Genomic DNA, 24907 nt, shown 5'->3' with positions numbered 1-24907 from the left:
AGCATTTGTATCAGCAAGAGATTAGTGGATTAGTAGTCTTCTGTTTAACAGAAATCTAGTCAAGAAGAATCCTTCCTGAGAGGCCCAATATTTAATAAGATAACTACACTTTGGAAAACAAACTGAAGATGAAAGGGACCATATCAGTATTTCGTCTTAAGACCATTCTAACAATGATCATTTTCACACGAATTAGAAAATTGGTATCAGAAACTATCAGGTGTAAACAGATTTATCTTGTTTGCAGGAAAGAACTGTGACCTCCTTCTCAGGGTCAAATGGCTTTGGAGCTTTTATTTACAATATTTTAAAAGCACAATGTAAAGTCAGTAAGACTATATAATGGCATTAAATATACACTTCTTTAAAAAAGTCAACCACAATACTATCTCAACATATTTAATTCTACAAATTTTAATTTCTAAAATAACTTGAACAGTTGTGACTGATTGAGGACACGTGTAAGGTATAACTAATTAAATGTAGCTTTTCTTTTTCCCTGACATCCCCCATTCCTTTCCGTTGCTTTTCACTAAACTTTAGAATTCTAACATTGGGAGTCAGACGTGTGACTAATACTCGATTCTCAAGGAAATAGTTTTGAGGTCTAAACAAACCCAAAGGAATACATTAGTTTTTGGAGGAGAAACAAAGCAAGACTCTCCATTGGAAGCTGTCATTAGTGTATTTCTCTATGAAGTTGGTACACATTTCTAAAAGTAATACACTATGTTTATAGAAGATGGTTCTGAGAGATCTGGCCTGCCTGTTCAGCCTAATTTCACTCCAAGTATTGTTCTCTGGGCTCTGGCCACACAAACCTCCAGGCCCAGGGCCCTCAGAGAGGTTGAAACAGCCCCCTGACACACACTGGGTGTGCCTGACCCAGTTCATGCTTACATAGTCTGTTGTTTCAGCCTCAGATCCTTCCTCCTTTTGTCTTCTTCTTTCTTCCAGATTTAATGCTCTTCCTGAACAACAACCTTCTGTAGCTAAATCTCAGTAGTTGTTAGAACAGCTTTACTTTTTCCTTTCCAACATTTATGCCCTTTTATTCTTGTCCTGTTGTACTAAGATCTCCAGTATAACTCTGAATAGAGGTGGTCAAAGTGGACATTTTGTCTTGCTCTCAATTATTAGGTAGGGGAAATACTCCAAAATTTAACCTTTCAGTATAATTTTAGCTGTAGGTTTTTTGTAGGTGTTTTTTTTGTTTTGTTTTTTTGTTTTTTTTTTTGTAGGTGTTCTTTATCAGATTGAAGAAGCTTCTTCTACTTCTAATATACTGAGAAATGTTATCATAAATGGGGAGTGTATTGTCAAATATTTTTTCTGTACCTTTTTTTTTTTTAAGATTTTATTTATTTATTCATAGGGACACAGAGAGAGAGAGAGAGAGAGAGGCAGAGACACAGGCAGAGGGAGAAGCAGGCTCCACGTAGAGAGCCCGATGTGGGACTCAATCCAAGGTCTCCAGGATCATGCCCTGGGCTGCGGGCGGCGCTAAACCGCTGCGCCACCAGGGCTGCCCCTGTACCTCTTGAAATGATCTTATAACTCACTTTTTAAAACTAATACGGCAAATTACATTGGCTGATTTTTATGTATTAAATAAATCTGATTCCTAGGATAAATCTCACTTGATCGTGGGGTGTTATCCTTTTTATATATTGTTGGATTCAATTTGGTAATATTTTGTTAAAGATTTTTTTCATCCATGTTCATGAGAGAATTTGATTACTGATTTTCTTGTAATGGCATTTGTTTTTATTTATTTATTTAATTTTTTTTAAAGATTTTATTTATTCATAGAGACAGAGGGAGAGAGGGGCGGAGACACAGGCAGAGGGAGAAGCAGGCTCCATACAGGAAGCCCGATGTGGGACTCGATCCCGGGTCTCCAGGATCACACCTGGCTGCAGGCAGCGCTAAACCGCTGTGCCACCAGGGCTGCCCTGTTTTTATTTATTTTTTAAATATTTATTTATTCATGAGAGACACAGAGAGAGAGAGAGGCAGAGGCACAGGCAGAGGGAGAAGCAGGCTCCATGCAGGGAGCCTGATGTGGGATTCAATCTCGGGTCTCCAGGATCAGGCCCTGGGCTGAAGGTGGCACTAAACCTCTGAGCCACCGGGGCTGGCCCCTCTTTTGTTTTTATATCAGATTAGAGTGGCCTGATAAAATGACTTGGAAAGTGTTTCTTCCTCTTCTATTTATTGAGAATTTATGTCAGATTATTATTATTTTTTCTTTAAATATATGATAGTACACAACAAGCCCTCTGAGTTTGTGGAGTTTTCTTTGTGGGAAGTTAACTATGAATTCAATTTTTTTTAACAGATTTAGGACTATTTAGTTTTTCTACTTATTTTTATGTCAGTTTTGTTAATTTGTGTCCTTTTTTAAAAGTTTTTATTGGATCCCTGGGTGGTGCAGCGGTTTGGCGCCTGTCTTTGGCCCAGGGCACGATCCTGGAGACCCGGGATCGAATCCCACATCGGGCTCCCGGTGCATGGAGCCTGCTTCTCCCTCTGCCTGTGTCTCTGCCTCTCTCTCTCTCTGTGACTATCATGAATAAATAAATAAAATCTTTAAAAAAAAAAAGTTTTTATTTTTTTTAAATATTTTATTTTATTTTATTTATTCATGAGAGACAGAGAGAGAGAGAGAGAGAGAGGCAGAGACACAGGCAGAGGGAGAAGTAGGCTCCATGCAGGGAGCCTGACGTGGGACTCGATCCCGGGTCTCCAGGATCATGCCCTGGACTGAAGGCAGCACTAAATCACTGAGCCACCCAGGTTGCCCTAAGTTTTTATTTTTAAGTAATTTCTACACCCAACATGGGGCTTAAACCTAAAACCTCAAGATCAGGTGTTGCACGCTCTGGTGACTGAGCCAGCTGGCACCACTAATTTGTATCATTCAAGGAATTTGTCTATTTCATCTAGGTTGCCAAATTTATTGGCAAAAAGTTACTCATAATATTCCCTTATCATCTTTATAATATCTGTAGGGTCTGTAGCAATGTCCCTCTTTTTATTTGTGATATTGGTAATTTGTGTTTTCTTTCCTTTTTTCTTGATCAGGATTTCTAGGGGGTTATTAATTTTATTGCTTTTCAAAGAACCAAATTCTAGCTCTTTGATTTTCTTGGTTCATTTTTAAGAGTACACTGTGGGTAAAATTAAAGGCCACTATAATCCCTTCCCTAAACCCACTCCTCTCCAGTACCTATTCTCCTGAGCTTTGTGTTCAGCATCACCCTACCACTTGTGTATTAAAAGAATGCTAATTTCTGCTACTCTGCTAGGACCTTCCATTTACTCACCATGTTTCCTGCTTCTGCAGCCAGCCGGGCAGCATAGCGAGCTATAAGCCGGTGTTCCTCATCTAGTCGGCTAGGACTGTCCAGGACACTGCCAAGGAGACAAAAATTCAACAGGTGTCTATTAAGCATCCCTTATCCTTGCTTTTCTCTTAGAAAGATCAGATGGGAAAACGCTTGTAAAAACATATGGTACCAAGAGAAACAGGTCTGGGTCATAGATACTAATGGTCTTCTGAGAGAAAGGTGCTTTAGAGAACTGATAAAGCCACACATGCCATTTCTCTTCAGCAGCATATCCCCCCTACTCCTACACCACCAGAAGGGGCACTTCTTTTCGAATGTAAGGTCAATAAAAGAGCATCTGCAAAGTCTGTGAGAGGGATTTCTAATCAAATGTTTTGGAAAATCTCATGACTTTTATTAGACATAGGTCTTGAATTTAAAAAGACCAAGAGAAAACAAAAGCATCATGAAAACCAGAGGGCTAAGGAAAAGTACACTTGATACTGGCTGAACAGAACTGAGAAGCCCAGGCAAGGGCAGGTACACCATATGGTAAAGTTGGAGAAGAATCCAGGATATCAAACATTCTCTTTCAATGCCTTTTTTTTTCTTCCTTCCTTCCTTCCTTCCTTCCTTCCTTCCTTCCTTCCTTCCTTCCTTTCCTTCTTTCTTTCTTCCTTTCCTTTCCTTTCCTTTCCTTTCCTTTCCTTTCCTTTCCTTTCCTTTCCTTTCCTTTCCTTTCCTTTCCTTTCCTTTCCTTTCCTTTCCTTTCCTTTCCTTTCCTTTCCTTTCCTTTCCTTTCCTTTCCTTTCCTTCTCTTTCCCTTCTTTCCACGCTTGTTTCACAATTATAGCCCTATCTTAGAGTGAATTAGTTCAGTCCATTACTCTTTCACAAAGAGTACCAAAGACCTACCTAGGTGAGATATCAGATACTGCTGCACCTGAATGAAAGAAGCATTCATGAATAATAGGCTAGTTCTGTGTATATGTTGATGCAGTGACCTTTTGCCTGGACTATGAAATCACTGACTCCTTTAATTTGGCATGTTATATCAACTGTCATTTATCCATATCAAGGCACTCCTAGATTAATAGGGACTGTGGCAATATAGTTGTTTGTTTTCGTCTGGCAGATGCTTTAAGGTAATGGTGGTGGTGACGACTGACCAGAGATGGCTGTTGTGGTCTGCTTCTACTTTAGTCCTTGGTTCTTGGTGTTCCAAAAACCTTTGATTGGAATTTAGCAACATGATGAGTAATCTGAAAAAACTTAAAGACGTGAGTCCAATAATCATCAAATCTTGTAATAATCACTGAGAGGAATCTGGGAAGGGAGAAGTTAAATAGAGATGTGTTCTGACTTTTTCATGGATAGAATCAACTGATTTTCTCCTAGATTTTTTTCACCTTTCTATATTTCTACTATTGTGGCCAATTCTTTAACCTTACCTTGGTCTTTCCTCTAGGATGGATTTTTTTTTTAATGTGTTTCTTTTGCCTGTGCCACTTCTGAATACTTTATAATTTTAGGTATGCAAATGTCAGTCTCCAGCCTGTATCAACATCCTCTCACAAGATGATCTTGTAATAAGAACACACTACTATCAGTTAGCTTTAATACATTAGAGTCAAAGCCCCAAGGTCAAGGCTGAACTGTAATATTTGTACTTTAAAGTTGTTCGTTGGAAATAAGAGAACTACTTTTATCTTAAAACAACAACAAAAATGAACATTTGATTATTTAAGTGGCTATTATAGAGGGACTGGCAACCTAAGAAATGGGACTTAAAGTGGCTGCCCTTTGTTTTGGCAAGGGATATAACAAAAACTTCATTTTTTCCTCTGTGCAAAAGAGCTCCCCCTCCTCCATCGAGTTCCATCTCTCTAGGAAGGTTAATTCTATTTGTCATTTATACCCAAGTGTGGACAACATGGTTGCTTTAATTGGCTATGCTTTCCAGCCAGAAAATAGAACTTTATGTTGATGAGAGGTTTTAAGGTCAATGAAAATTAAGAGGAAAATAAGAAAGGTTCCTTATTTTTCTGCTTGAGCTGACTTTCATTTTCAGAATTAGCCAGGAAATTTCTGACTTCTTTGAGGAAGCATGAAGCTCAGTTCTTTAGACTATAAATCAAGAAGAGATGCAGTACTCACCCAAATCTTCATGTTCTCCCAGGGCTCCCAGTCACCAGTTCTTGCTCAGGAAGCCTAATCCCTAAGCCAGCAGGCTTGAGGACCTTAGCTAAATGTACCATAAATCTTTTGGGGCTGAAATGTCAGGTTGCAGTCTGCCAATATTCTGCTTCTATTTTTCACCATGGAAACTTTTAATCACCTGGACAACTGCCCTTACCGATAATAAGTAAGCTGTCTTGCCAGGGATGAGACAACTCTATTCCTAGAGACCCAAGGAGCTGGGCAGAAATCATCTGTTTGATGAAGAGGTGGCTCTTTGTGATATGATGCACAATTATCAGGCTTTCCTTCCCTCCATAGGAAAAGCCTATTACACATACTTGGGAAGTAGGAAAGTAGATTTTAGAGTTAAATAAATGCCTTAAAATATCAATGCTATTTAGTCACACTGGCAAAACTATGGGAAATGGCATGAAGTATAATGGTCCTTCCCAAATATATTTTTTTTCCACATTGATTATTTATTTTTGTTATCACAGGAAATAAAAACAAGATCAAATGACCTTCCCATGGAGCCACAGAATGTCCTGGGCAAAACTGAGATCAAAATGTAAGTCTCTAGCCTCTCTTAGTTAATAAATTATGCTTCCTCCCTAATAAGAATAAGAATCTGTTGGGCACAGTGACTCTTACCTACTGGTATGGAGAGCGGAGGGATGGCTTCAGATTATTTAAACTTTACCTGCTATTCTCCCTGCAGAATGGTGGTAGGTGTGGGCACAGAGTGGACAGGCAGCTTTGGGTCTGCCTGGATGTAATAGCACCTTGTTTGGTATTAATTCTTTTAAAGGGTTAACTTCGCTGTATTTAGGGTTATCAAACGTTTGCCTATTCTAACCCATTGAGGAACCAGGTATATTTTCACATTAACAGTGAGTCACAACCAATAGTTTTCAGAGAATGGGGAATATAAAGTTATTATACTACATATAATTGTCATATGAGGAGGTATATATTGTTTAGAGAAAGTCTCCCTCAGGTGACAGTGATCCAATACCACTGTTGCAAACAACTGGTTTAATAATCAACAACAATCAATTTGGGGGAAAGATGCCACAGGGTGATGGTATCAGAGATTAGACAAAGTGAGATATCTGTGGGTTGATCAACACTACGCTCTGAATGTCAACAGAAAGATTTCATTATTTAGACAAGAATGAACAGTAAAAGGTTGCATCAAATAGCTCTATGAATGTACATCTTTGGGACTGCATATCTGTTTGAGATTTACACAGCCTTTAAGTGTAAGCTGAAGGACATGAACTCCACTTTAAAAGAGCATTTCTGACTATATGTTTAGGTAAGTGCCCAGGCTTGGCAAGGCTCCTTCTTTTTCAGAAGTTAATGCTTTAGCAATTATTTAAACTCTGCCAAACATAGCTGGTAGATTCTCAAGAAAAACCCCACATGCAGAGTTTTTTCCAGCTGGCAAGCCCAGGTAACACAGCTCTCCCTCCCTCTGATCAGCCCTGGGCTACCCGCCTGCTGCTGCTCTATCACTGACCGTGCACAGTGTTGCAGACGGGCCACATAGGAGGCTATCAGCGCATGCTCATCGGCCAAGTGACTGGGAATATCCTGGCTATACTGTAACCTAGGAGCAACGGAGGCAAAGACAGCAAGCACAACACAAACACATACAGAGCAAGAAATGAACATGGATTAAAATGGGCAAACTTCAAAGAAAAATAGAAAAAAAAATCATGATTAAAGAAAACAATAAAAAAAATCACAATGCATAATGAAATATGGTGTTAGACCATAGGGAATACATATCACAAATCCTTTGAACAAAAGCACTCTCTTAGGAAACAGCCTTGGCTGACTGATGCTTCAGCCTCTAAGCAGGAGAAATCAAGGAGGGGTCACCGAGAAGCTTTGCCCTCCAGTCTTATCCAGCCAGGTTCTGGGCTCTGGGATGGATGCACCTTGGAGGGAATGCCCAATGGCAGGAAAACAAGCAGAGTGGATCTATTTAATAGCACTAAACACCCTCTAATGCTTTTATAGCTTTTGTCTACATGTAAAGAATTTTCAGTGTTACCTCGTGATACCAGTTAAACCCCTTTTTTTCTAATAAGGATACTACATTTGGCATCTTTCTATTTTCTCCCATAAAACTGAAACTTGTCAGAATTGTTTCTCATTGTAAAACAACACTGTATACATTCTGAGTGAGGCTTTTATAGACATTCAGAAGGTCCTTAAGCACATGAGTTTAAAAAATTTTTCTACTCCAGAAATGCTAAAACATGCACAAAATGGAGAGTAAACAAATGACAACTTTTTATGTATCCATCACCAAACTTCAACAAAAATCAACATTTTCTAACTTACTGATCTATTCTTCCTTCCCTCAACATTTTGTCTAGAAAGGGGTGGCTGAAGCAAAGCCCAACTTTTTAAACATACTTTATTTATTTGAGAGAGAGAGAGTGGAAAAAGAGCATGAGCAGGGCAGGGGGCACAGAGAGAGGGAGAAGCAGGCTCTCCACTGAGCAGGGAGCCCAACACAGGGTTGGATCCCAGTACCCCAGGATCATAACCTGAGCAGAAGACAGACCATTCACCGACTGAGCCACCCAGGCACCCCAAGTTCCAGACAGTTTATTATTTCATTTGGGAATACTTAATGTACACAACCACAACACCATCATCACACCTAATACAATTTAACAAGAAAATTTTAACTCAGTCCATCTGAAAATTTTCCCAAATCTTAAAAAAATATACATTTACATTTAGAATCCAGATTCCAACAAGGTCCACACACCTTGCATTTCGTTGATATGTTTCAGTTTTTAATTGATAACAGTTCTTCCTTTTCCTTGTTTCATGTCAGTTATTTGTGAAGAAAGCATGTTATCTGGTAGCATACCCTACATTCTGGATTTGACTGATTGTTTCCTTGGTGCCATTTAATTTGTTTCTCTATCCCCTGTGGCTAGATCTGGGTATTTGATTAAAGTTTTTGCTTTTGTTTCATTTTTGAGAAGGGGCTAGAATCTGTTCTAAGTAATATGGTGCACTTATAAATCAAATAGGGAGCACATAATGGAATATAAATATTAATCAGTGGATGCAGATGTTATTGGTTACATCTCTCCATTATAAAGTCCCTCAGCAATTTCTCACTTAATAGTTTTAGCATTTACTAATGATTCTTGCCTAGATTCACTATTTCTTGTGGGGTTGCAAAGGTCCAGTTTCAATTTTATCATCTTTTCTGTATTCATTAGTTTGCTCTATTTGTTCATCCTGAAATACTAATCATTCAGAAAAGGTAAAACAAATGGTTGGCATTTCTTACTATTTAACAAATTTCAGAACAATGAACGAGTGCCCTAGCAACCTCCAATGGTTACCAAGGAGTTTTCTTTTTTAGTATTATTATGAACTCATAGATTTTTATGTGTCTGATTGCTTCAATCCATTACAATCATCTTTTTGATGCTCAAATTGTCCTATCTTTGGCCAGTGGGAGCCCCTGTAAGTAGACTCCTGTGTTAATCTAATATATCTATCAGATGTCATTAGCTTTCTTGCTTGGCACAGTAAGATGCGCCAGTCTCAACTTCTGCATGTCCTGCCCCACACTTGGGCAACTATTCCTATTCAACTATTCCTTCAAGGATTGCAGGTTCCCTTTATGAAGAAAGAGTATGTAGAGATCATAGTTAGGGTACTGCTGCTCTCTTTCCTGGACAATCCCTGCTTCTAGACCTTTTCAGTGGATAAAGCTAGGAAATCTATATATTTTAGAAGGAATAAAAACAGGTTCTCTTACTACTTTCAAATGCCATTCAATTTCCTGCTAGCATGCATTATCTTAATGAAAAATAACTTCAAAATCTTATTTCCCCATCCCCCATATATAACATCTTTTTTCCTCCACCTGCTTTTAATATTTTGTCACTGTTTTTCAGCAATTTGATTGTGATGTGCCTTGGTATGGTTTTCTCTGTTTATCCTGGTGATAGCTTGTTGAGCTTGTTGTATCTATGGGTTTATAGTTTTCATCAAATTTGTAAAAATTTACTTGGAAATCTGGTAAAAAATATTTCCTGAAATAATTTTTCTCTTCTCCCTCTGTTAGGCTGCTTACATTCTCCCATAGATTTTGGAGGCTCTGTTCATTTTTCAGCATTGCATTTTGGATAATTTGTATTGCTATGTCTTTAAGTTCAGTGGATGTTTTCTTCTGTAATTTCTGTTAAGTCCATCTACTGAATTTTTCATTTTAGGTATTATCTTTTTCAACTCCGGAAGTTCTATTTTTTAATTTAAAACTCTGTCATTGGGCAGCCCGGGTGGGTCAGCAGTTTAGCGCCGCCTTCAGCCCAGGGTGTGACCCTGGAGACCCAGGATCAAGTCCCACATCGGGCCCCCTGCATGGAGCCTGCTTCTCCGTCTGCCTGTGTTTCTGCCTCTCTCTCTCTCTCTGTGTCTCTCATGAATAAATAAATAAAATCTTAAAAAAAATAAAAAATAAAACTGTCATTGAAGTAGAATATATATGCAGAAGCTTTCAATTATGTTTATGTTTGCTTCTTTTTGATTTCCATTTTTTCTCCTCATTATGTATATTTTCCTTTACATTTTCTGTATCTGTTGTGGCTGTTTTAAAGCCTATCTCCATTCATTGCATCATACCTGTTATTTCTGGCTCTATTTATATTGACTAATTTTATTCTGGTATCAGACCAAACTTTCTTATTTCCTATATCCTCTAAATTTTTATTGGATGATGGAAATTGTAAGGATTATGTTGTCAGATGTTTGGATTTTGTCATCTTCTCTTATAAAGAATCTGGTAGTCAGTTAACTTAGTTGTGGACACATTGGTCCTTTTGAGGTCTGTGTTACAGTTTCATTAGCACAGATCTAAGTCACTTTCAGCTAGGGCTATTTTCACCCTACTCCTAAGGTGTGGCCTTTCTGAAGTCTTTATTGAATGCTCCCCAGTGTTTGATAATGTCTCTAACTCTAGTTGGGGGGTTATTCTGTATGTTAGTAAATTGAACACCAATAAAAAATAAATTAAAAAAAAAAAAAAAACTCTAGTTGGCTGGAACCCAAACAACAGGCTGAGCTTGAGTAGCTGTTCCACTTTCAAAGCCCTAGGACTTGTTCTTTCCTCGGTAGTTTTTCTGTGGTGGTCTGGTGAAATCTTTCCATGCAAATGTAGCTTTGTTTTTAGCCAAAGACTTAAGGGACCTATATGCAGGTTTATGGAGCTCCTTCTTGGTGTGCTTCCTCCCCTCTGGTATTCCTCTTGGCAAATTCCAGCCTCCCCAAACTCCAATCTCTCTTCTTATTCTCAGCAAATAAGGCTTGCACTGCTGGTCTCCAGCTCTGGACTTGGGTAAATGCCTCCCAGTAGAAAGCCTGGGCAATCATAGGGCTCTCCTCATTTATTTCCTTTCCCTCAGAGAACAGTCCTGCCCTACTTACTATCTAATTTCTGAAAACAGTTGGTTTAATCAGAATAGTTTTCTAGAAGTTTATAGTGGGAGAACTAATCTGACACCAGTTACTTCACCATGACCAGCATGGAAGTTCTCTCTGTAGTAACTTTTTTTTTTAAGATTTTATTTTGAAAGAGAGAGCAAGAGAGAGAGCAAGCAAGAATAGGGGAGGTGCAGAGGGAGAGGGACAAGCAGACTTGGTGCTCAGTGGGAGCAGGGAACAGGGGTGGGGAGAGTGTTTGATCTCATGACCCCGAGATCATGACCTGAGCCAAAATCAAGAGTTGGCTGCTTTAACCAACTGAGCCACTCAGGTGCCCCTGCAGTAACTCATTTTTATCATACTTTTGCAAAGTATTAGTATACTTCAAACTAGAAATTAAAACAAAATAAAACTGCTTCTTGTAAGACAGACTGAAAAGTTGCAATGTTATAGAAGGCCATCTTAAGGGCTTCAACTTTTACTGTGATATGAGAAGTTATTGGTAGGTTTTGAGCAGAGGCAGAGTATGCCCTAACTTATATTCTTTTTTTTTTTTTCCTAACTTATATTCTAATAAGAGTATCTGCTCTTTGAAAGATGAAGTGTCAGAGTGAGGAAGAAGCAGCTAGTGATAAGCCTCCTGCAACTTTCCAGATGAGAGACAAGAGTGGCTAGGAGAATAGTAGTAGCTGTCGAAGTGGTAAGAAATGGCAAGATCCTGGACAGATTTTGACAGTGTTTTTGGATAAAGCCGATCTAATTATTTGACACCTTAGATGGGAGAAACATCAGGAGTTTTGACTGAGCCACTATAGGAATGAGATTGTATTAACTGAGATGAGGAAGATTGAGAGAGAGGCAAGTTTGGTAGGGGGAGACACAGGACTCAGTTTTGGAACATGCTAATTGTGAGATTTGTATTAGACACCTAGGAGAAGGTATTGACTCGTGAGAAGATCTACGAGGTCAGAGCTCAGCAAAAAGGTCTGGGCCAGAAAAAGAAGTGTGGAAGTCACCGGCATGTAGACAGTATTAAAAGCCGTGAGTTCAGTTGCCATCACCTACAGGGAGGACAAACAGAAAAGGGAAGTAGTCCCTCTGGCATACCAACATTTAGAAAATTCAAGGAGGTATGGAAAAACCAGCTAAGGGGGCCCCAAAGAAAGAGAAGTACTGGAAGAGCAGGATACCTGGAGGCAAGTCCAGAAAGTATCTCAAGTAGAAGGGAGTAATCATTGGCTACTGATGGATCAAGTCAGATTAAATCCTGAAAATTCATCATTGGATTTAACATTGAGGAAGTCACTGGTCTCTTTGACAGAACAGGTTTTGGCAGTGAGCAGGAAGTGAAAATCTGACCAGGGGATGTTCCAAAGGGAATGAATGGCAGGAAAGAAACTGGAAGCATTAACTATAGAAGCAACAGTCCATTAAACTTCATTTTAACTTTCTATGAAGACTGCTATTCAGAGGTAGTGTCATTTTCCAGATAACTCGGGATCTAAACCAAAATAAAAAGCATTATCAGTAGCTGTCTATAGTAAATAAGGGTCCATGAATTTTCTGACAATCCTGTGTTGGGGTGTGGGTGTTATGTTAGATATATATGTAATATACATACTCATATTCAAAGGTTCTTTTCTAGATTTGAATTTAAATGCTTTCCTTTTGATACAATATAAATTTCTATATAAATAGAAATAGGTTTTGAATCTATTTGTAATAGAACTTACAAATAGGTTTTGCTTTAGAAATCTGTTTTTTTGGTGCACCTAGGTGGCTCAGTGAGTTGAGTGTCTGCCTTTGGCTCAAGTCATGATCCTAGGACCCTGGGATTGAGCCTCACATTGGGCTTCCTGCTTGATGGGGAGCTTGCTTCTCTCTCTGCCTCTTTAGTTCCCCCTGATTGTGCTCTCTGTTAAATAATACATTAAAAAAAAAAAAAAAGAGGGATCCCTGGGTGGCGCAGCGGTTTGGCGCCTGCCTTTGGCCCAGGGCGCGATCCTGGAGACCCGGGATCGAGTCCCACATCGGGCTCCCTGCATGGAGTCTGCTTCTCCCTCCGCCTGTGTCTCTGCCTCTCTCTCTCTCTGTAACTATCATAAATAAATAAATTTTAAAAAAAATTAAAAAAAGAAATCTGTTTTTCTAAAGCAAAGTCAGTAGTTTGGAATAGTTTGGAATCACATATAAGTAATAAATATAAAATAATAATAATAGTTCTAAGCTGACAAATGTCAATTTAATCGATAAAAGTAGGTGATTTTCATGGCTGAATATATAATAGTTGTAGCACTTCTGGTGGAAATTGGGCATTTGAGTCAATGTCTAGAGCACCTACAAGGTGTCAGGCACTGTGCCAGGAGACGAGTACACCACTCAAGCAGAGCCCAGACACAGCTGCCGCTCTCTTGGTGCTAACCATCTGGTAGAAAAAGAGATGATCAAACAAATAAATGTAAAATGGCAAATGTAGAAAATGTTACGATGGGAGGGACACTGTCCTTTAAGAAGACATACCAGGAGATGCCTGGCTGTCTCAGTCGGCAGACCAAGTGACTCCTGATCTCAAGATCATGAGTTCAAGCCCAGCGTTACGTGTAGAGATTACTTAAGAAGAGAAAGAAAAGAAGACATAATAGTAGAATTTTATCCAATTAGGGAGATCAGTAAAAGGAAGGGTGAGTAGCATAAACCAGAGTTAAAAGAAGAGTGACTACGATATGAACACATTCCTTTCGGGGAAATGAGGAGCATTTTCTCCCTTGTAAGGCACCCTCCCAGCTCTACGCATTTGAAACCAGCTTCCAGGTGCTCCTGATGCACACTCCAGTGTGAGACCCACTCTCCAAAAGAAAGGGGGCTTCCTAGTCTAGGGGAGAATGTCTCATGGCTTCAGGAGAAGCTCTATCGGCAGCAAGAGACCTTTGACAGAAGAGACACCTCTGTGGGGACAGGAAACAAGGGGAAGGGATGTGAGTAGAGACAGAGGGGATGAAAGGTCAGCTGTGGTGTGGACAAAGTCAGAAGCAGAGGCTGTGTCTGGAGTGGCAGTTTGTAGTCCCAGGAGCCTGATTCATTACTAGGCAGGAGGCAGGAGAGCATGGGCTTTGGAGGGAGGCAATCTTGGGTGTAATCCACATGCATCTGCTTGCTGTGTGAGCCTGGACATTAATCTCTCTGCTTTAGTCCCCTCATCTGTAAAATAATAAGAATATAAAATCTACATGAAGTTAATACTTCATGTATTACTTACTTCAGAGACTATAGGAAGGATTAAAGAAGATAATGTAGTAGTCATTATCAACAAAGCGCCTGTGACCCTATCAGAGAATTTCACATATGCTCTTTTGCTTATTCTCAGGATAATCTTACCAAAAAGGTATTACTGTAATCCTCACAACTTTGCATCTCCAGCCCTGCCCTCTCCCTGGAGCTCCAGGATTGTATATTTGAGGACCAATTCAGCATCTCCCCATGGCTGCCTAAGAGGCATCCCAAACTTAACATGTTCAAACTAGAATCCCTGACTCCCTCCAACCACTTCCTCACCTGCTGCACCCCCCAATGACCAGTTTAAGTGAAGAGCATCACCACTCACCCAACCATCAAGCTCAAGCCCCCAATGCTGCCATCCTTTCTCATCTGGAAAGTCTTGCAAGTGCCACTTGGACCACCCAATAGCCCTTGCTTGCTTTCTTCTTCTGCTCTTGCCCACCACAGTTAATTCTCCACACTGCAGTGAGTGATATTTTAGTAGTAAATCAATCTGGGGGGTGATGAAAATGTTCTAAAATTGATTGTGGTGATGGCTACACAACTCTGTGAATACACCAAAAACCACTGAATCATACATTTTAAGTGGATGGGTCGTATGGTGAATGAATTATAACTCAGTAATCTACTGAAGAAATAAATCAATTTTGAAATCACTATCCATGCTACCAGGGGTAAGCAAATAGGTACATGGATGGCAGGTGATAAGAGTCAGGTTTCTCATACTTACAGAGGAAAGTGACACATAACCAGGGGTGCAGGCAGCTAGAGAGTGAACAATGCAGTGCTGGAGTAGAACCAGATACTTCAATATAACTCATGTCCCTTATTTCTCTGCTCTGAATGGAATAAGAAGGCAATGCTATGGGCAGCCCTGGTGGCGCAGCGGTTTATAGCGCTGCAGCCTGGGGCGTGATCCTGGAGACCCTGGATCGAGTCCCATGTCAGGCTCTGCATGGTGCCTGCTTCTCCCTCTGCCTGTGTCTCTGCCTCTCTCTCTGTGTGTGTCTCTATGAATAAATAAATAAAATCTTTTTTTTTTTTTTTTAAAAAAGAAGGCAATGCTGTAAGATGCCATGTGCTTGAAGTAACTGAAGAAGAAAATCTTTTTCCTAACAGAGGAAGACTGATTAAGGGGCAAGCAATAGCAAGATTTGGAGAAAAGTAAGTTTCTGGATAAAGCCTGTTGAGTCCTCACCTTCAATGAGCTTATAGTCTATCTAGAAAGGCATCTAACAAACAGGTAGTTACAATACACTGATATATACAGATGATGCTATGGATTACAGAGGAAGAACACTTAATCTAGTTTTAAGTATCAGGGAAGGCTGCCTGGAGGAGTTGAAGCTAAGTTAAGAAGGAAGAATTAGATGACAGAGAGGGGAATAAAGGGAAAAAGGGTAGGCAGGCACTAAAGGCAGAAGCAGCATATGCAGAAATCTGCTTAGAGAGCTGTTAGGGATCTGAGTAATTCTCCGTGTAGAAGCCAATAAAAAGAGTGAAATAAGGCAGGGCTGAGGAGGCTAGCAAGGCTTCGAATAGCTTCATAAGCCACACTGAAGAATATGGGCCTAATCCTGTAGAACTCTGTTGCCACTAACCACATTAAATTCAAATTAATTCAAATTAAATAAAATTAAAATTTCACTTCCTCTGTCACACTTTTCACATTTCAAGTGCTCAACAGCCTCACATGGCTAGTGGCTACCATATTGGTCTCCATGGTATTGGACAATGCTGCAGAATGAAAGAGCCATTGGAAAATTTTGATCAGAAGAGTAATTTCATTAGATTTGCATTTCAGAAAAAGCCCTCTGTTTTTTGGGGGTGAGGTGGGAAGTAGACTGGAGATTTCCTAATTAGATCCACAGAATAATTAACATTTTTTTTTTACCACAACACTGATTTGTTCTATTCATCTTATTTTATTTTTTATTTTTAAAAAAAGATTTTATTTATATATTCATGAGAGACACAGAGAGAGAAGCAGAGACATAGAGGGAGAGGCAGGTTCTTTGCAGGGAACCCAATGTGGGACTTGATCCCAGGACCGGGATCACACCCTGAGCCACCCAGGCATCCCAGCACTGATTTGTTTTACATATCTGCTTTACTACAGTAAGTTGAAATATTTTAATAGTTTGACATTAAGAGGAATGAAAAACATTGGTTAAACTGGATCACCATAGGAGTTTCAGCATTGCTATGGTATTTCTGTGATTTGTGCAAGCCCTTGGCACATCACTACAAAGCAGCATGCTGCACTGAGTCAGCTTCTAAGGAGGACATGTGGTCAAGAGGTATTTAAGTTAATAGCCTCCAAAGCAGATATGAAAAATGGGTCAAATTGTGTGTGGGTGGGGTGGGGTGGGTGTATTTAGGTTCTACCGGTTGTTTGTTGGATCTGAGTACCTGCCTGCTCTTTGCTAGTGTGAATCTGAGGTAACTGAAAGAGTCAGGATGACAAGAATTCATGCTAAGGTCTGGTTCCTCTGTGTCCCTCAGGCACTTCTACCTCAACATAATCTTGCTATCTTCTTGCCCAAATCTTCCTCCTGTGTTTCAACTACAAATACCTTAACTTAAGCCAGAAAGGAACCTGGAGGAGAATCATCCATCTCCTTCCTTGACCCCCACATCCCAAATCCATATAAGCCTGTCTTCACTCTCAGGATCTCTCAGGCATCTCAATCTGCACATGGCAACACTGAACTCATGGTTTCTCTCCCCAGACCTGTTCCTTCTTCCCCTTTGTTTTGCTGACAGTTCATAATGGATGTAATTCTTGTTCACATTGAGAACCGCTAGCCTCAGTTTAGTGAGAGGAGGAAACTATTGGTTACTATGCTTCTGTAAGCTTCAATTTTTCAAACTTAAGCTTTAAAGTATGGACTTAGAAATACTCAAGCTTTTTGTTTGTACTAACTTGAGTTAGAATTGCTGAAGGGTTTACCTTAAATGCTTGAATGGAAATGGAATTTAATCCCAGCCCAGAAGCAGCTGAAACCTGGCTGTTTGCCTGGGCCATCAGATGGACTTTGGAAATCTGCCAACACTGAGGAACCTGCAGCCCCATAAGATTATGTGTTAATTTTCAATTACTCTGCTTTTCTGTCTTTCAAAAATAGATTGGAGAAAAAGGTAATTCTTCTGTTGTCTTGGAGAGATCCTCATGAAGAATTCATGCAAGCTAGTTGTTTCATGATCATGCTTAAGTCCTCATTAATTCTTGCTTTTCAACTAAACTCTTCTTTAATTAATTACTTTTTTCATTTAAATTTTTTTTTAAGTAGGCTCCATGTTCAGCATGGAGCCCAATGCAGAGCTTGAACTCATGACCCCTGAGATCAAGACCCAAGCTGAGATCAAGAGTCAGACGCAAAACCAACTGAGCCACCCTGGTGCCCCATCAACCAAACTCTTCTTATTCTCATTTCACGGGAGGGAAGAAGATCAATAGCCTGAGTCCAGAAATGGAGAGTTTCTGGCTTAACTAATTTAGTTTGCCTCCTTTTTAAATTGTGCCAATACCTCTGCTGTCTTCAGTCTAAAACACAACAGATCGTAGCATTTGTCATTCTGTAGATACTAAGAAAAAATCTTTATATTGGTGCCCACTCAGAAAGCCATTTTAATACTATTATAGTGCAACTCATCTCTATGTTTTCAGCTCAGAAATAATATTTATACTATGGTCTCTTCTGGACTTTAAAAATGTTTTCCCAGGGCACCTGGATGGCTCAGTCAGTTAAGCATCTGGCTCTTCATTTTGGCTCAGGTCACAATCTCAGGGCAGTGAGATCAAGCCCCATATCAGGCATGGGGCCTGCTTGGGATTCTCTCTCCCTGCGCTTCTCTCCCTCCTGTCCCCTAAAATGCCTTTTCCTTCTTGTATGTGTTAAAGTTAAAAACTCTTGACTGATAAAATCTTGCCTCTACTTAAGATTCCTAGCAATTGGTGACAACTTAAAATTAATGGCTCTAATATTTACCTGTTAGCACCCAAAGACAGTGTTATATCCCAACACAATAAATCTTTATAAACTGAACAGAATAGAAAGCATTATTTAACTCTTGAGAGAAATAAAAATTAGGTGGTAGGGTGAAAAAGGACCTCCTAACAATCTATGCTACTGGAGGGGTGATATATTTACGAATGCAATTTTTTTCAGAAATCACCCAAAAAGAAGTCTATAGCTATGTGTTTCCTCAGCACCCTATGTTCTCCAAAGACAGCAGACCCCCTTCTTTGGAGAACTGACCCCTACCCATTCAACCATGTAATTCTAGATGGGGCCCCAAACAGATAACCCATGGATGGGTAACATGATCCAAGATGGACCAAAAAGAACTTTCATTGGGAGTTTTCAAGTTGGAACAAAGAGAAGGTCAATCACTATAGGGTAGTAAGGTTATGAAGTATAAACATACAGGTCTCAGGGATATATCCCCTCCCATGCTGAAAGGTAGCTATGTTAGGGAAGAAGCAGTTAACACACACCAGAGATGAGCAAGGAGCATTAGGGTAGCCAAGGGGAGGCAAGGAAACACCTAAGTGAGTGAGAGCTCCCTTGCTGGCTCTGGTCCTTCCTGAGGCCCAGCCAAATACCACTATGCTCTTCCCAGTTTGGCTACAAAAACAAAAAACCTTCAGGGGCGCCTCGGGTGGCACAGTCAGTTGAGTGTCTGACTCTTGGCTTTGGCTCAGGTTGTGATCTCAGGGTCCTGAGCACCACGTTGGGCTTTGTGCTCAGTGCAAAGCTGGCTTCTCTCCTTCTCTCTCTTCCTCTGCCCCTCCCCTGCTCACATGTGCATGAACTCTTTCCCTCTATTAAGAAAAAAAACAAAAAACAAAAAAACCTCCTTATTTTCCTGAAGCTAATTCAAACTGAGCTTCTGTCACTTACAGCCGAGGTTTCTGACTAAAATAGAAATACTAGAAGCGGGGAGTAACACTGAGTGGAACTAGCTGAGTCAAGTTGAGGTGTGGATGGTAGCAAAAGTGTCTCCATCCGAGGGAGGGAATACTTCAATCTTTGCTACACGGCTGCTGAGAAAAGCAACTGGTTAAACTATAACCTCTAGGATCCTGGGACTGAGATCTTCTGCTCCTTATGGCCAGAGTTCCAAGCACCTTGAGAGGAATAACAGGATGGAGCAGTGATTTCTTCAAGTCTTCAGAATGATGTGGGAAGGAAGGGAGCTGGGTTGTCTAAGAGCTAGTTGTCTCTACCCACCAAGGGTGAGATAATTAAGACAATTAGGGTCTTATGGGGGTTGTATTGTTCCAGAAAATCCAAACATAAACCTCAACTCTTTGGCAGAGTGGGGTAGGGGCAGTTACCCAGTTGTGTAGACGTTCTGTGGTTCTAAGTACCTCCTGTATAGACTTCCAGCCGGTCATTCTGCCCTCTCACTCCTGGGGAGGGCTTTCTTCTGGGCTCCTCTCACTATCAGCTGAGGCTTTGGTCTTCTCCAGTCTGCAAAATCAGTTTTCCATTCACCAATCTGCTTCTGCTCCCAAATTCTTGTTGCTATTGTCTCATCTTCCATTTTTCTTTCTTCTTGTGGGTTTTTACTCAAAATAATCTCTTGGCTATCATTTTGGTGGTGTTTCAAAAGGAAATATGGGCAAATGTGGCTTGATATGCCATGTTTTCTATCACTTCCATTTCTCCACTATTCAAATTATCCTACTTTTCAACCTTCACCTTGTATAGTGGGTGCACAGTGCTCATAACTTATTATTTGCTTCAGTTCAGGATGGGTGAATTAGTCACAAAAAGACATATGGAGAGCTGACCTGGATGAATGGACATAGCCTAAGTATCCAGGGCCCAGGGCTATCACAGGAGGTAGACAGACTTCTGGGAGAGGGGTGCATGAATTTGCAGTTGTATGTGGAATGCTGCATTCCAGGAAAACCCTGGAAATGGTATGAGACAGTGTGTGTGTATGTACACACTTTTGCACACTTTGGGGTACTGGGTAGCAAAACTGGTCTGCCAACAACTTCTGTTATTTGTCATTCCCATGGCCTCTCTCTTCTGTTCAGTATAACCTTTCTGGGGGGAAATGCTCCTGTTTTAATGATGTAGGTATAATGGGTGTGGTCTATCACATACAATCCAATGGCCAGTAAAACAATCCAGGAGAGTAAGACTCTTTCCTTGGAGTTCTCTAATCTGAGGTAGGAAAGGCACAACCTCTTGAGTGATGATTCTGTGGCTGTACATCTGAAGCCACTGGCAGTATGGAGGAGTAGGTGTTCCACAGCTGCAGGGAATGAAGACAGCATTCTAGAGTAATCAGGAGATGAAGAAGCCACAGATGGGCATCCTGGCAGCGTTTCAGTGCTTTTATGATCCAGGGACACTTCTGTTCTTTGCTTCCTGCTTTTGTCTTTGTCTTTGTCTTTGTCAGTTTCTCCCTTTTTTCCCTTTTTTTTTTTTTAACTATAATAACAACATGTAACATGAGATCAACCCTCTTAACAAACTTTTAAGTGTACAGTATGGTATTAATTATGAACACATGTTATAGAACAGATCAGTAAAACATTTTTTAAAAATATTTTATTTATTTATTTATTCATGAGAGACACAGAGAGAGAAAGAGAGAGAGAGGCAGAGACATAGGCAGAGGGAGAAGCAGGCTCCTCGCAGGGAGCCCAATGCAGGACTCGATCCCAGACCAGGATCACACCCTGAGTGGCAGGCAGACACTCTACCACTGAGCCACTCAGGAGTCCCATAAAAGCTTTTCATCTTGCTTAGTGGGGTTTGTGCTTCTTGAAGTTAAATTTTAATACCTGAAGCTAAAAAGAGTTGATATGTCATAGTTCTATGAAACACCCACAGAATTGTGCAAGTTTAAATATTCATAAATAAAGCTAAGGCTTTAGAAGACATTAAAAAATAAAAAATATTGACATCATTTTCCATACTGCTCTGAAAGTACATTATGACTCAGAACACTACAATAGTCCAGAGAATAATATCACTGTTTACATTCTGGACTCTGTGGAAAAAGAGGAACTGAAGCAAGCCTCAGAGGAAATAGGTAGAAGGGGAGGATTTTAAGCCTCTGTTTTAAAGTTTTGAAAGTTTTTTGTTGTTTGTTTCTAAGTGTATTGTTCTGGTTCTTTTAAAAGAAAGCACATTTCCAGAAACTATTTAGACCAAAGCAAAAATGAAATTTCTTTTCAATTATAGCAATTTCAACATAGGCATGCTAGAAAAATATTGTGCACAGCAAACCCCTGCAGTGGACCCTCTAGGAACATAATTCATGTTATCTCAAAGGAGAGACAGAAGCTTTGCAACTGATAAGGTTTTCTTCTTTAAAAAGTAACTGTTGGGGACAACTGGGTGGCTCAATGGTTGAGCATCTGCCTTTGGTTCAGGTCATGATCCCAGGGTCCTGGGATCGAGTCCCTTATCAGGCTCCCTGAAAGGAGCCTGCTTCTCTCTCTGCCTGTGTCTCTGCCTCTCTCTGTGTGTCTCTCATGAATAAATAAATAATATTTGAAAAAAAAAAACGTAACTGTTGGGGTGCCTGGGTGACTCAGTTGGTTAAGCATGTGACTCTTGATTTTGGCTCAGGTCTTGATCTCAGGGTGGAGGGATCACACACTGGACTCTGTGCTCAGGAATGAGACTGCTTGAGGATTCTTTCTCTCTCCCTCTCCCTTTGTCCCTCACTCCATCATGTGCACGTGTACTCTCTCTGTCTTAAATAAATTTTTAAAAAATAAATGAATAAAAATAAAAAGTAACTCACATTTGCGACAATCTTCTATTTGGACTAACAGTATTTTTGACCCTTGTAGCTATTGCTGTTTTTATATGCACTGCCTATTGAAAAGGTAGAAACTGTAGCTCTTAAATTTTTTCTGCATTTTTATTACTGTGTATGTTCTTGTCTGATTTAGTGATTTATGTCTTACTCTGAGTTCTAAAGGAAACCTCTTATTTCTGGAGAGTAGCTTTAATTCCCTTGAGGGTTCTCTGCCCCAGTAGAGGAGGTCCTGTGACTGGGCTGTGGCGCTGGGTTCCTAGTTTTCATTAGACTCTAGAGACACAGGCCTGACAATATCCAGAGGAGGAAAGAAAAACTGATGAGTTCTTAAGAGAATAAATAGAATTCTAGATGGATATTTATACTGGTTTGGTAAAATGGGCCATGAAGAGCCAGATCTATGAATTACGCAATTAATGTCCACATGTTACATCATAATCTCATCCAGAATATAAATGAAGTCTCCTAAATTCTAAGGACTAGATCCTTAGGATGAGAGCATCTTGTTCCTATATGGCTTCTACTCAAGCAACTGATTTTCTTGATAAATGACAGTGCTCGTTCTTCTTTCTTGGCCTGCTAAGGGCTCAGGCTGCCTTTGCTCTGCTGCTCAATCCCCATGCAGTCTGTGATAACCACCTTGAGGACTGACCAAGTCTGCTAAACTTAGTTGGGCTTGAAAGAGGTACTAGAGGGCAGCCTGGGTGGCTCAGTGGTTTAGTGCCACCTTCAGCCCAAGGCCTGATCCTGGAGACTCGGATCGAATCCCACATCAGGAGCCTGCTTCTCCCTCTGCCTGTGTCTCTGCCTCTCTCTCTCTCTGTGTCTCTCTCATGGATAAATAAATAAAAATCTTTAAAAAAAGGGTGGCCCCGGTGGCGCAGCAGCTTAGCGCCGGCTGCAGCCTGAGGTGTGATCCTGGAGACCCGGGATCGAGTCCCATGTCAAGCTCCCTGCATGGAGTCTGCTTCTCCCTCTGCCTGTGTCTCTGCCTCTCTTTCTCTCTGTGTCTCTCATGAATAAATAAATAAAATCTTTAAAAAAAAATCTTAAAAAAAAAAGGGATACTAGAGAAAATGTTGACTTCAAAATAAAGTCTTAATCCAGGCTATTGAATACCATCCGAAATAACTTTCAAAAATGGTAGAGATTTTGTGACTGACAATTGCCACTGGCCACTTGATCCTAAACCTTGGGCTGAATACTGGATCATCCAGCATAAAGGCTGGCCTTCCACAGGAGCAATTATTATTGGTCCCAAGTCCCCTCTTTCAGTCTTCTCAAGAAATAAAATATTGTCTAGAAAGAGGTATCCCCTCTAACAGCTTCTGGTAGGAACATTCAGCTGTGGTCACCAAATGTCTGGTGCCTTAGTCACCAGGCACTTAGGGCCCTCAGGGACTCAACTGACTCGCATGACAAAACTAGTAAATGAAGGGAACAACTCAGATGAAGTGAAACCCTAATAGATGGCATTGCTAACACTAACCTACCACCAGCAAGCTGACTTGTTTCCATAATCCACCTTAGCTTCCTGGTTTTGAAATGGAAACATCCCTGAGTTGCTATTTAGATTCTGGGTCTGGATTTGAATGCTATGGGTGTTTTAACATAAAAAACTAAGGACTAAGGCCAGCAAGAGTTGTTGTCATACCAAGGTAGGTGGGAGAGGTTGCATTGTTCTGTATCTTTCCAGAAGCTCTCCATTCTTCCTTGAAAGGGTATTGTAAATTACTTTTCTTACCTACCTGCTCTCTCACTAGGTTACTTCCTAAATAATGAAAACAGTATCTTAAATTCTCACATTACTGCACAAAGTAGACACTATTATTGTAGTCATTCTATAAATTAAAAAAATGAAGGTGCAAATTTTGTTTAAGGTCACATGAGTGCCAGGATTCAAATGCAGATGGTCTGGCTCAAGTCTATGTTCTAGTCAATAATATCACCCAACTCTGCCCCAAAAGAAGCAGTGTGGCTGTTCCCTACTGGTCGTATCTCAGGAAGGCTATGGGCAAGCACTCTTACCTGGTCAGTCTTGAGACTCTTAGTGCGTAGCACTGTATCATCAGGTCATTCTGACTGATTTAAGTCCCTAACTCCTCTATTTCAGGGTAGCCAGTGTACTTCTTAGCTTCCTTCCAAAGCTCTCTCCCAAATGTACTTGAATGGTAAGAATCACCTGGAATACTTATTGTTAGAGGTGTAGCTTCTCAGGATCTCAGGAGTCACTGGGTCTGATGTGGTCCCAGAAAACTGTATTTTTAACAACTGACCTAGGTGATTCTTCTGGTCTTCCCATCAGTCAAGTTTGGGAAACAGTGCTCCAGGAGTTTTAGCCACTGGGAGCAAATACAGTTGACCTTAAGTATTATATATGTTAAGTCAAAGTATCACTAAGCAGAGGACATTTCTATAACTGAATTAATCCAATGCAATCAGTACATATGGCACGAAGTAGTTTTCTTCAGCAAGAACTTGGGGAGTCCACTGAAATGTCTTCGTTGTTTTGTTTTGTTTCTTTTTGGGTGATGACTGTTAGAAAGAATTCTTTAATGGCTGTGCCCTTGAGGGAGTTTCTGCAATGCTTTGATTATGGGACAGCTTAAATCAAACAGAAAGTAAGCCATTTTATAGAGTTCTTTTAAGTCCTGCCTAAGAGAATTTAGGAGAAGGGTAAATTAAATAAAGAAAAGAAAGGAGTACACCATTCTAGTTCCTTGTAGAACCCTAAAGGAAACTACTTGTATAACTAAGAGAGAGACTTAGGCTTTCCAGTTAAATGTTCATGAATCATATACAGAATGATTTAAGAGACTATCAGGGATTAATTCAATTTACACAGTCTC

The 24907-nt window shown here is 40.2% G+C and overlaps 1 protein-coding gene across 18 annotated transcripts in view; it reads right to left on the bottom strand.

Moving 5' to 3' along the window:
* Window positions 1-24907, bottom strand: part of DTNB (dystrobrevin beta) — a 251457-nt gene that overhangs the window by 51408 nt on the left and 175142 nt on the right. For 11 of the 18 annotated variants that reach the window (XM_077843868.1, XM_077843879.1, XM_077843870.1 and 8 more), the window contains exons 11-12: window positions 7036-7125; window positions 3330-3417 (exon numbers count right to left, since the gene is read on the bottom strand). In XM_077843868.1, coding sequence (XP_077699994.1) covers window positions 3330-3417; window positions 7036-7125 — 178 coding nt within the window. The remainder of the gene's footprint in view (window positions 1-3329; window positions 3418-7035; window positions 7126-24907) is intronic. The other 7 variants (XM_077843882.1, XM_077843874.1, XM_077843880.1 and 4 more) reach the window with 1 other exon arrangement.

Source organism: Canis aureus, chromosome 12, assembly GCF_053574225.1.
Source record: "Canis aureus isolate CA01 chromosome 12, VMU_Caureus_v.1.0, whole genome shotgun sequence".
Taxonomy (NCBI): domain Eukaryota; kingdom Metazoa; phylum Chordata; class Mammalia; order Carnivora; family Canidae; genus Canis; species Canis aureus.
This window is presented reverse-complemented; position numbering and strand designations above follow the sequence as displayed.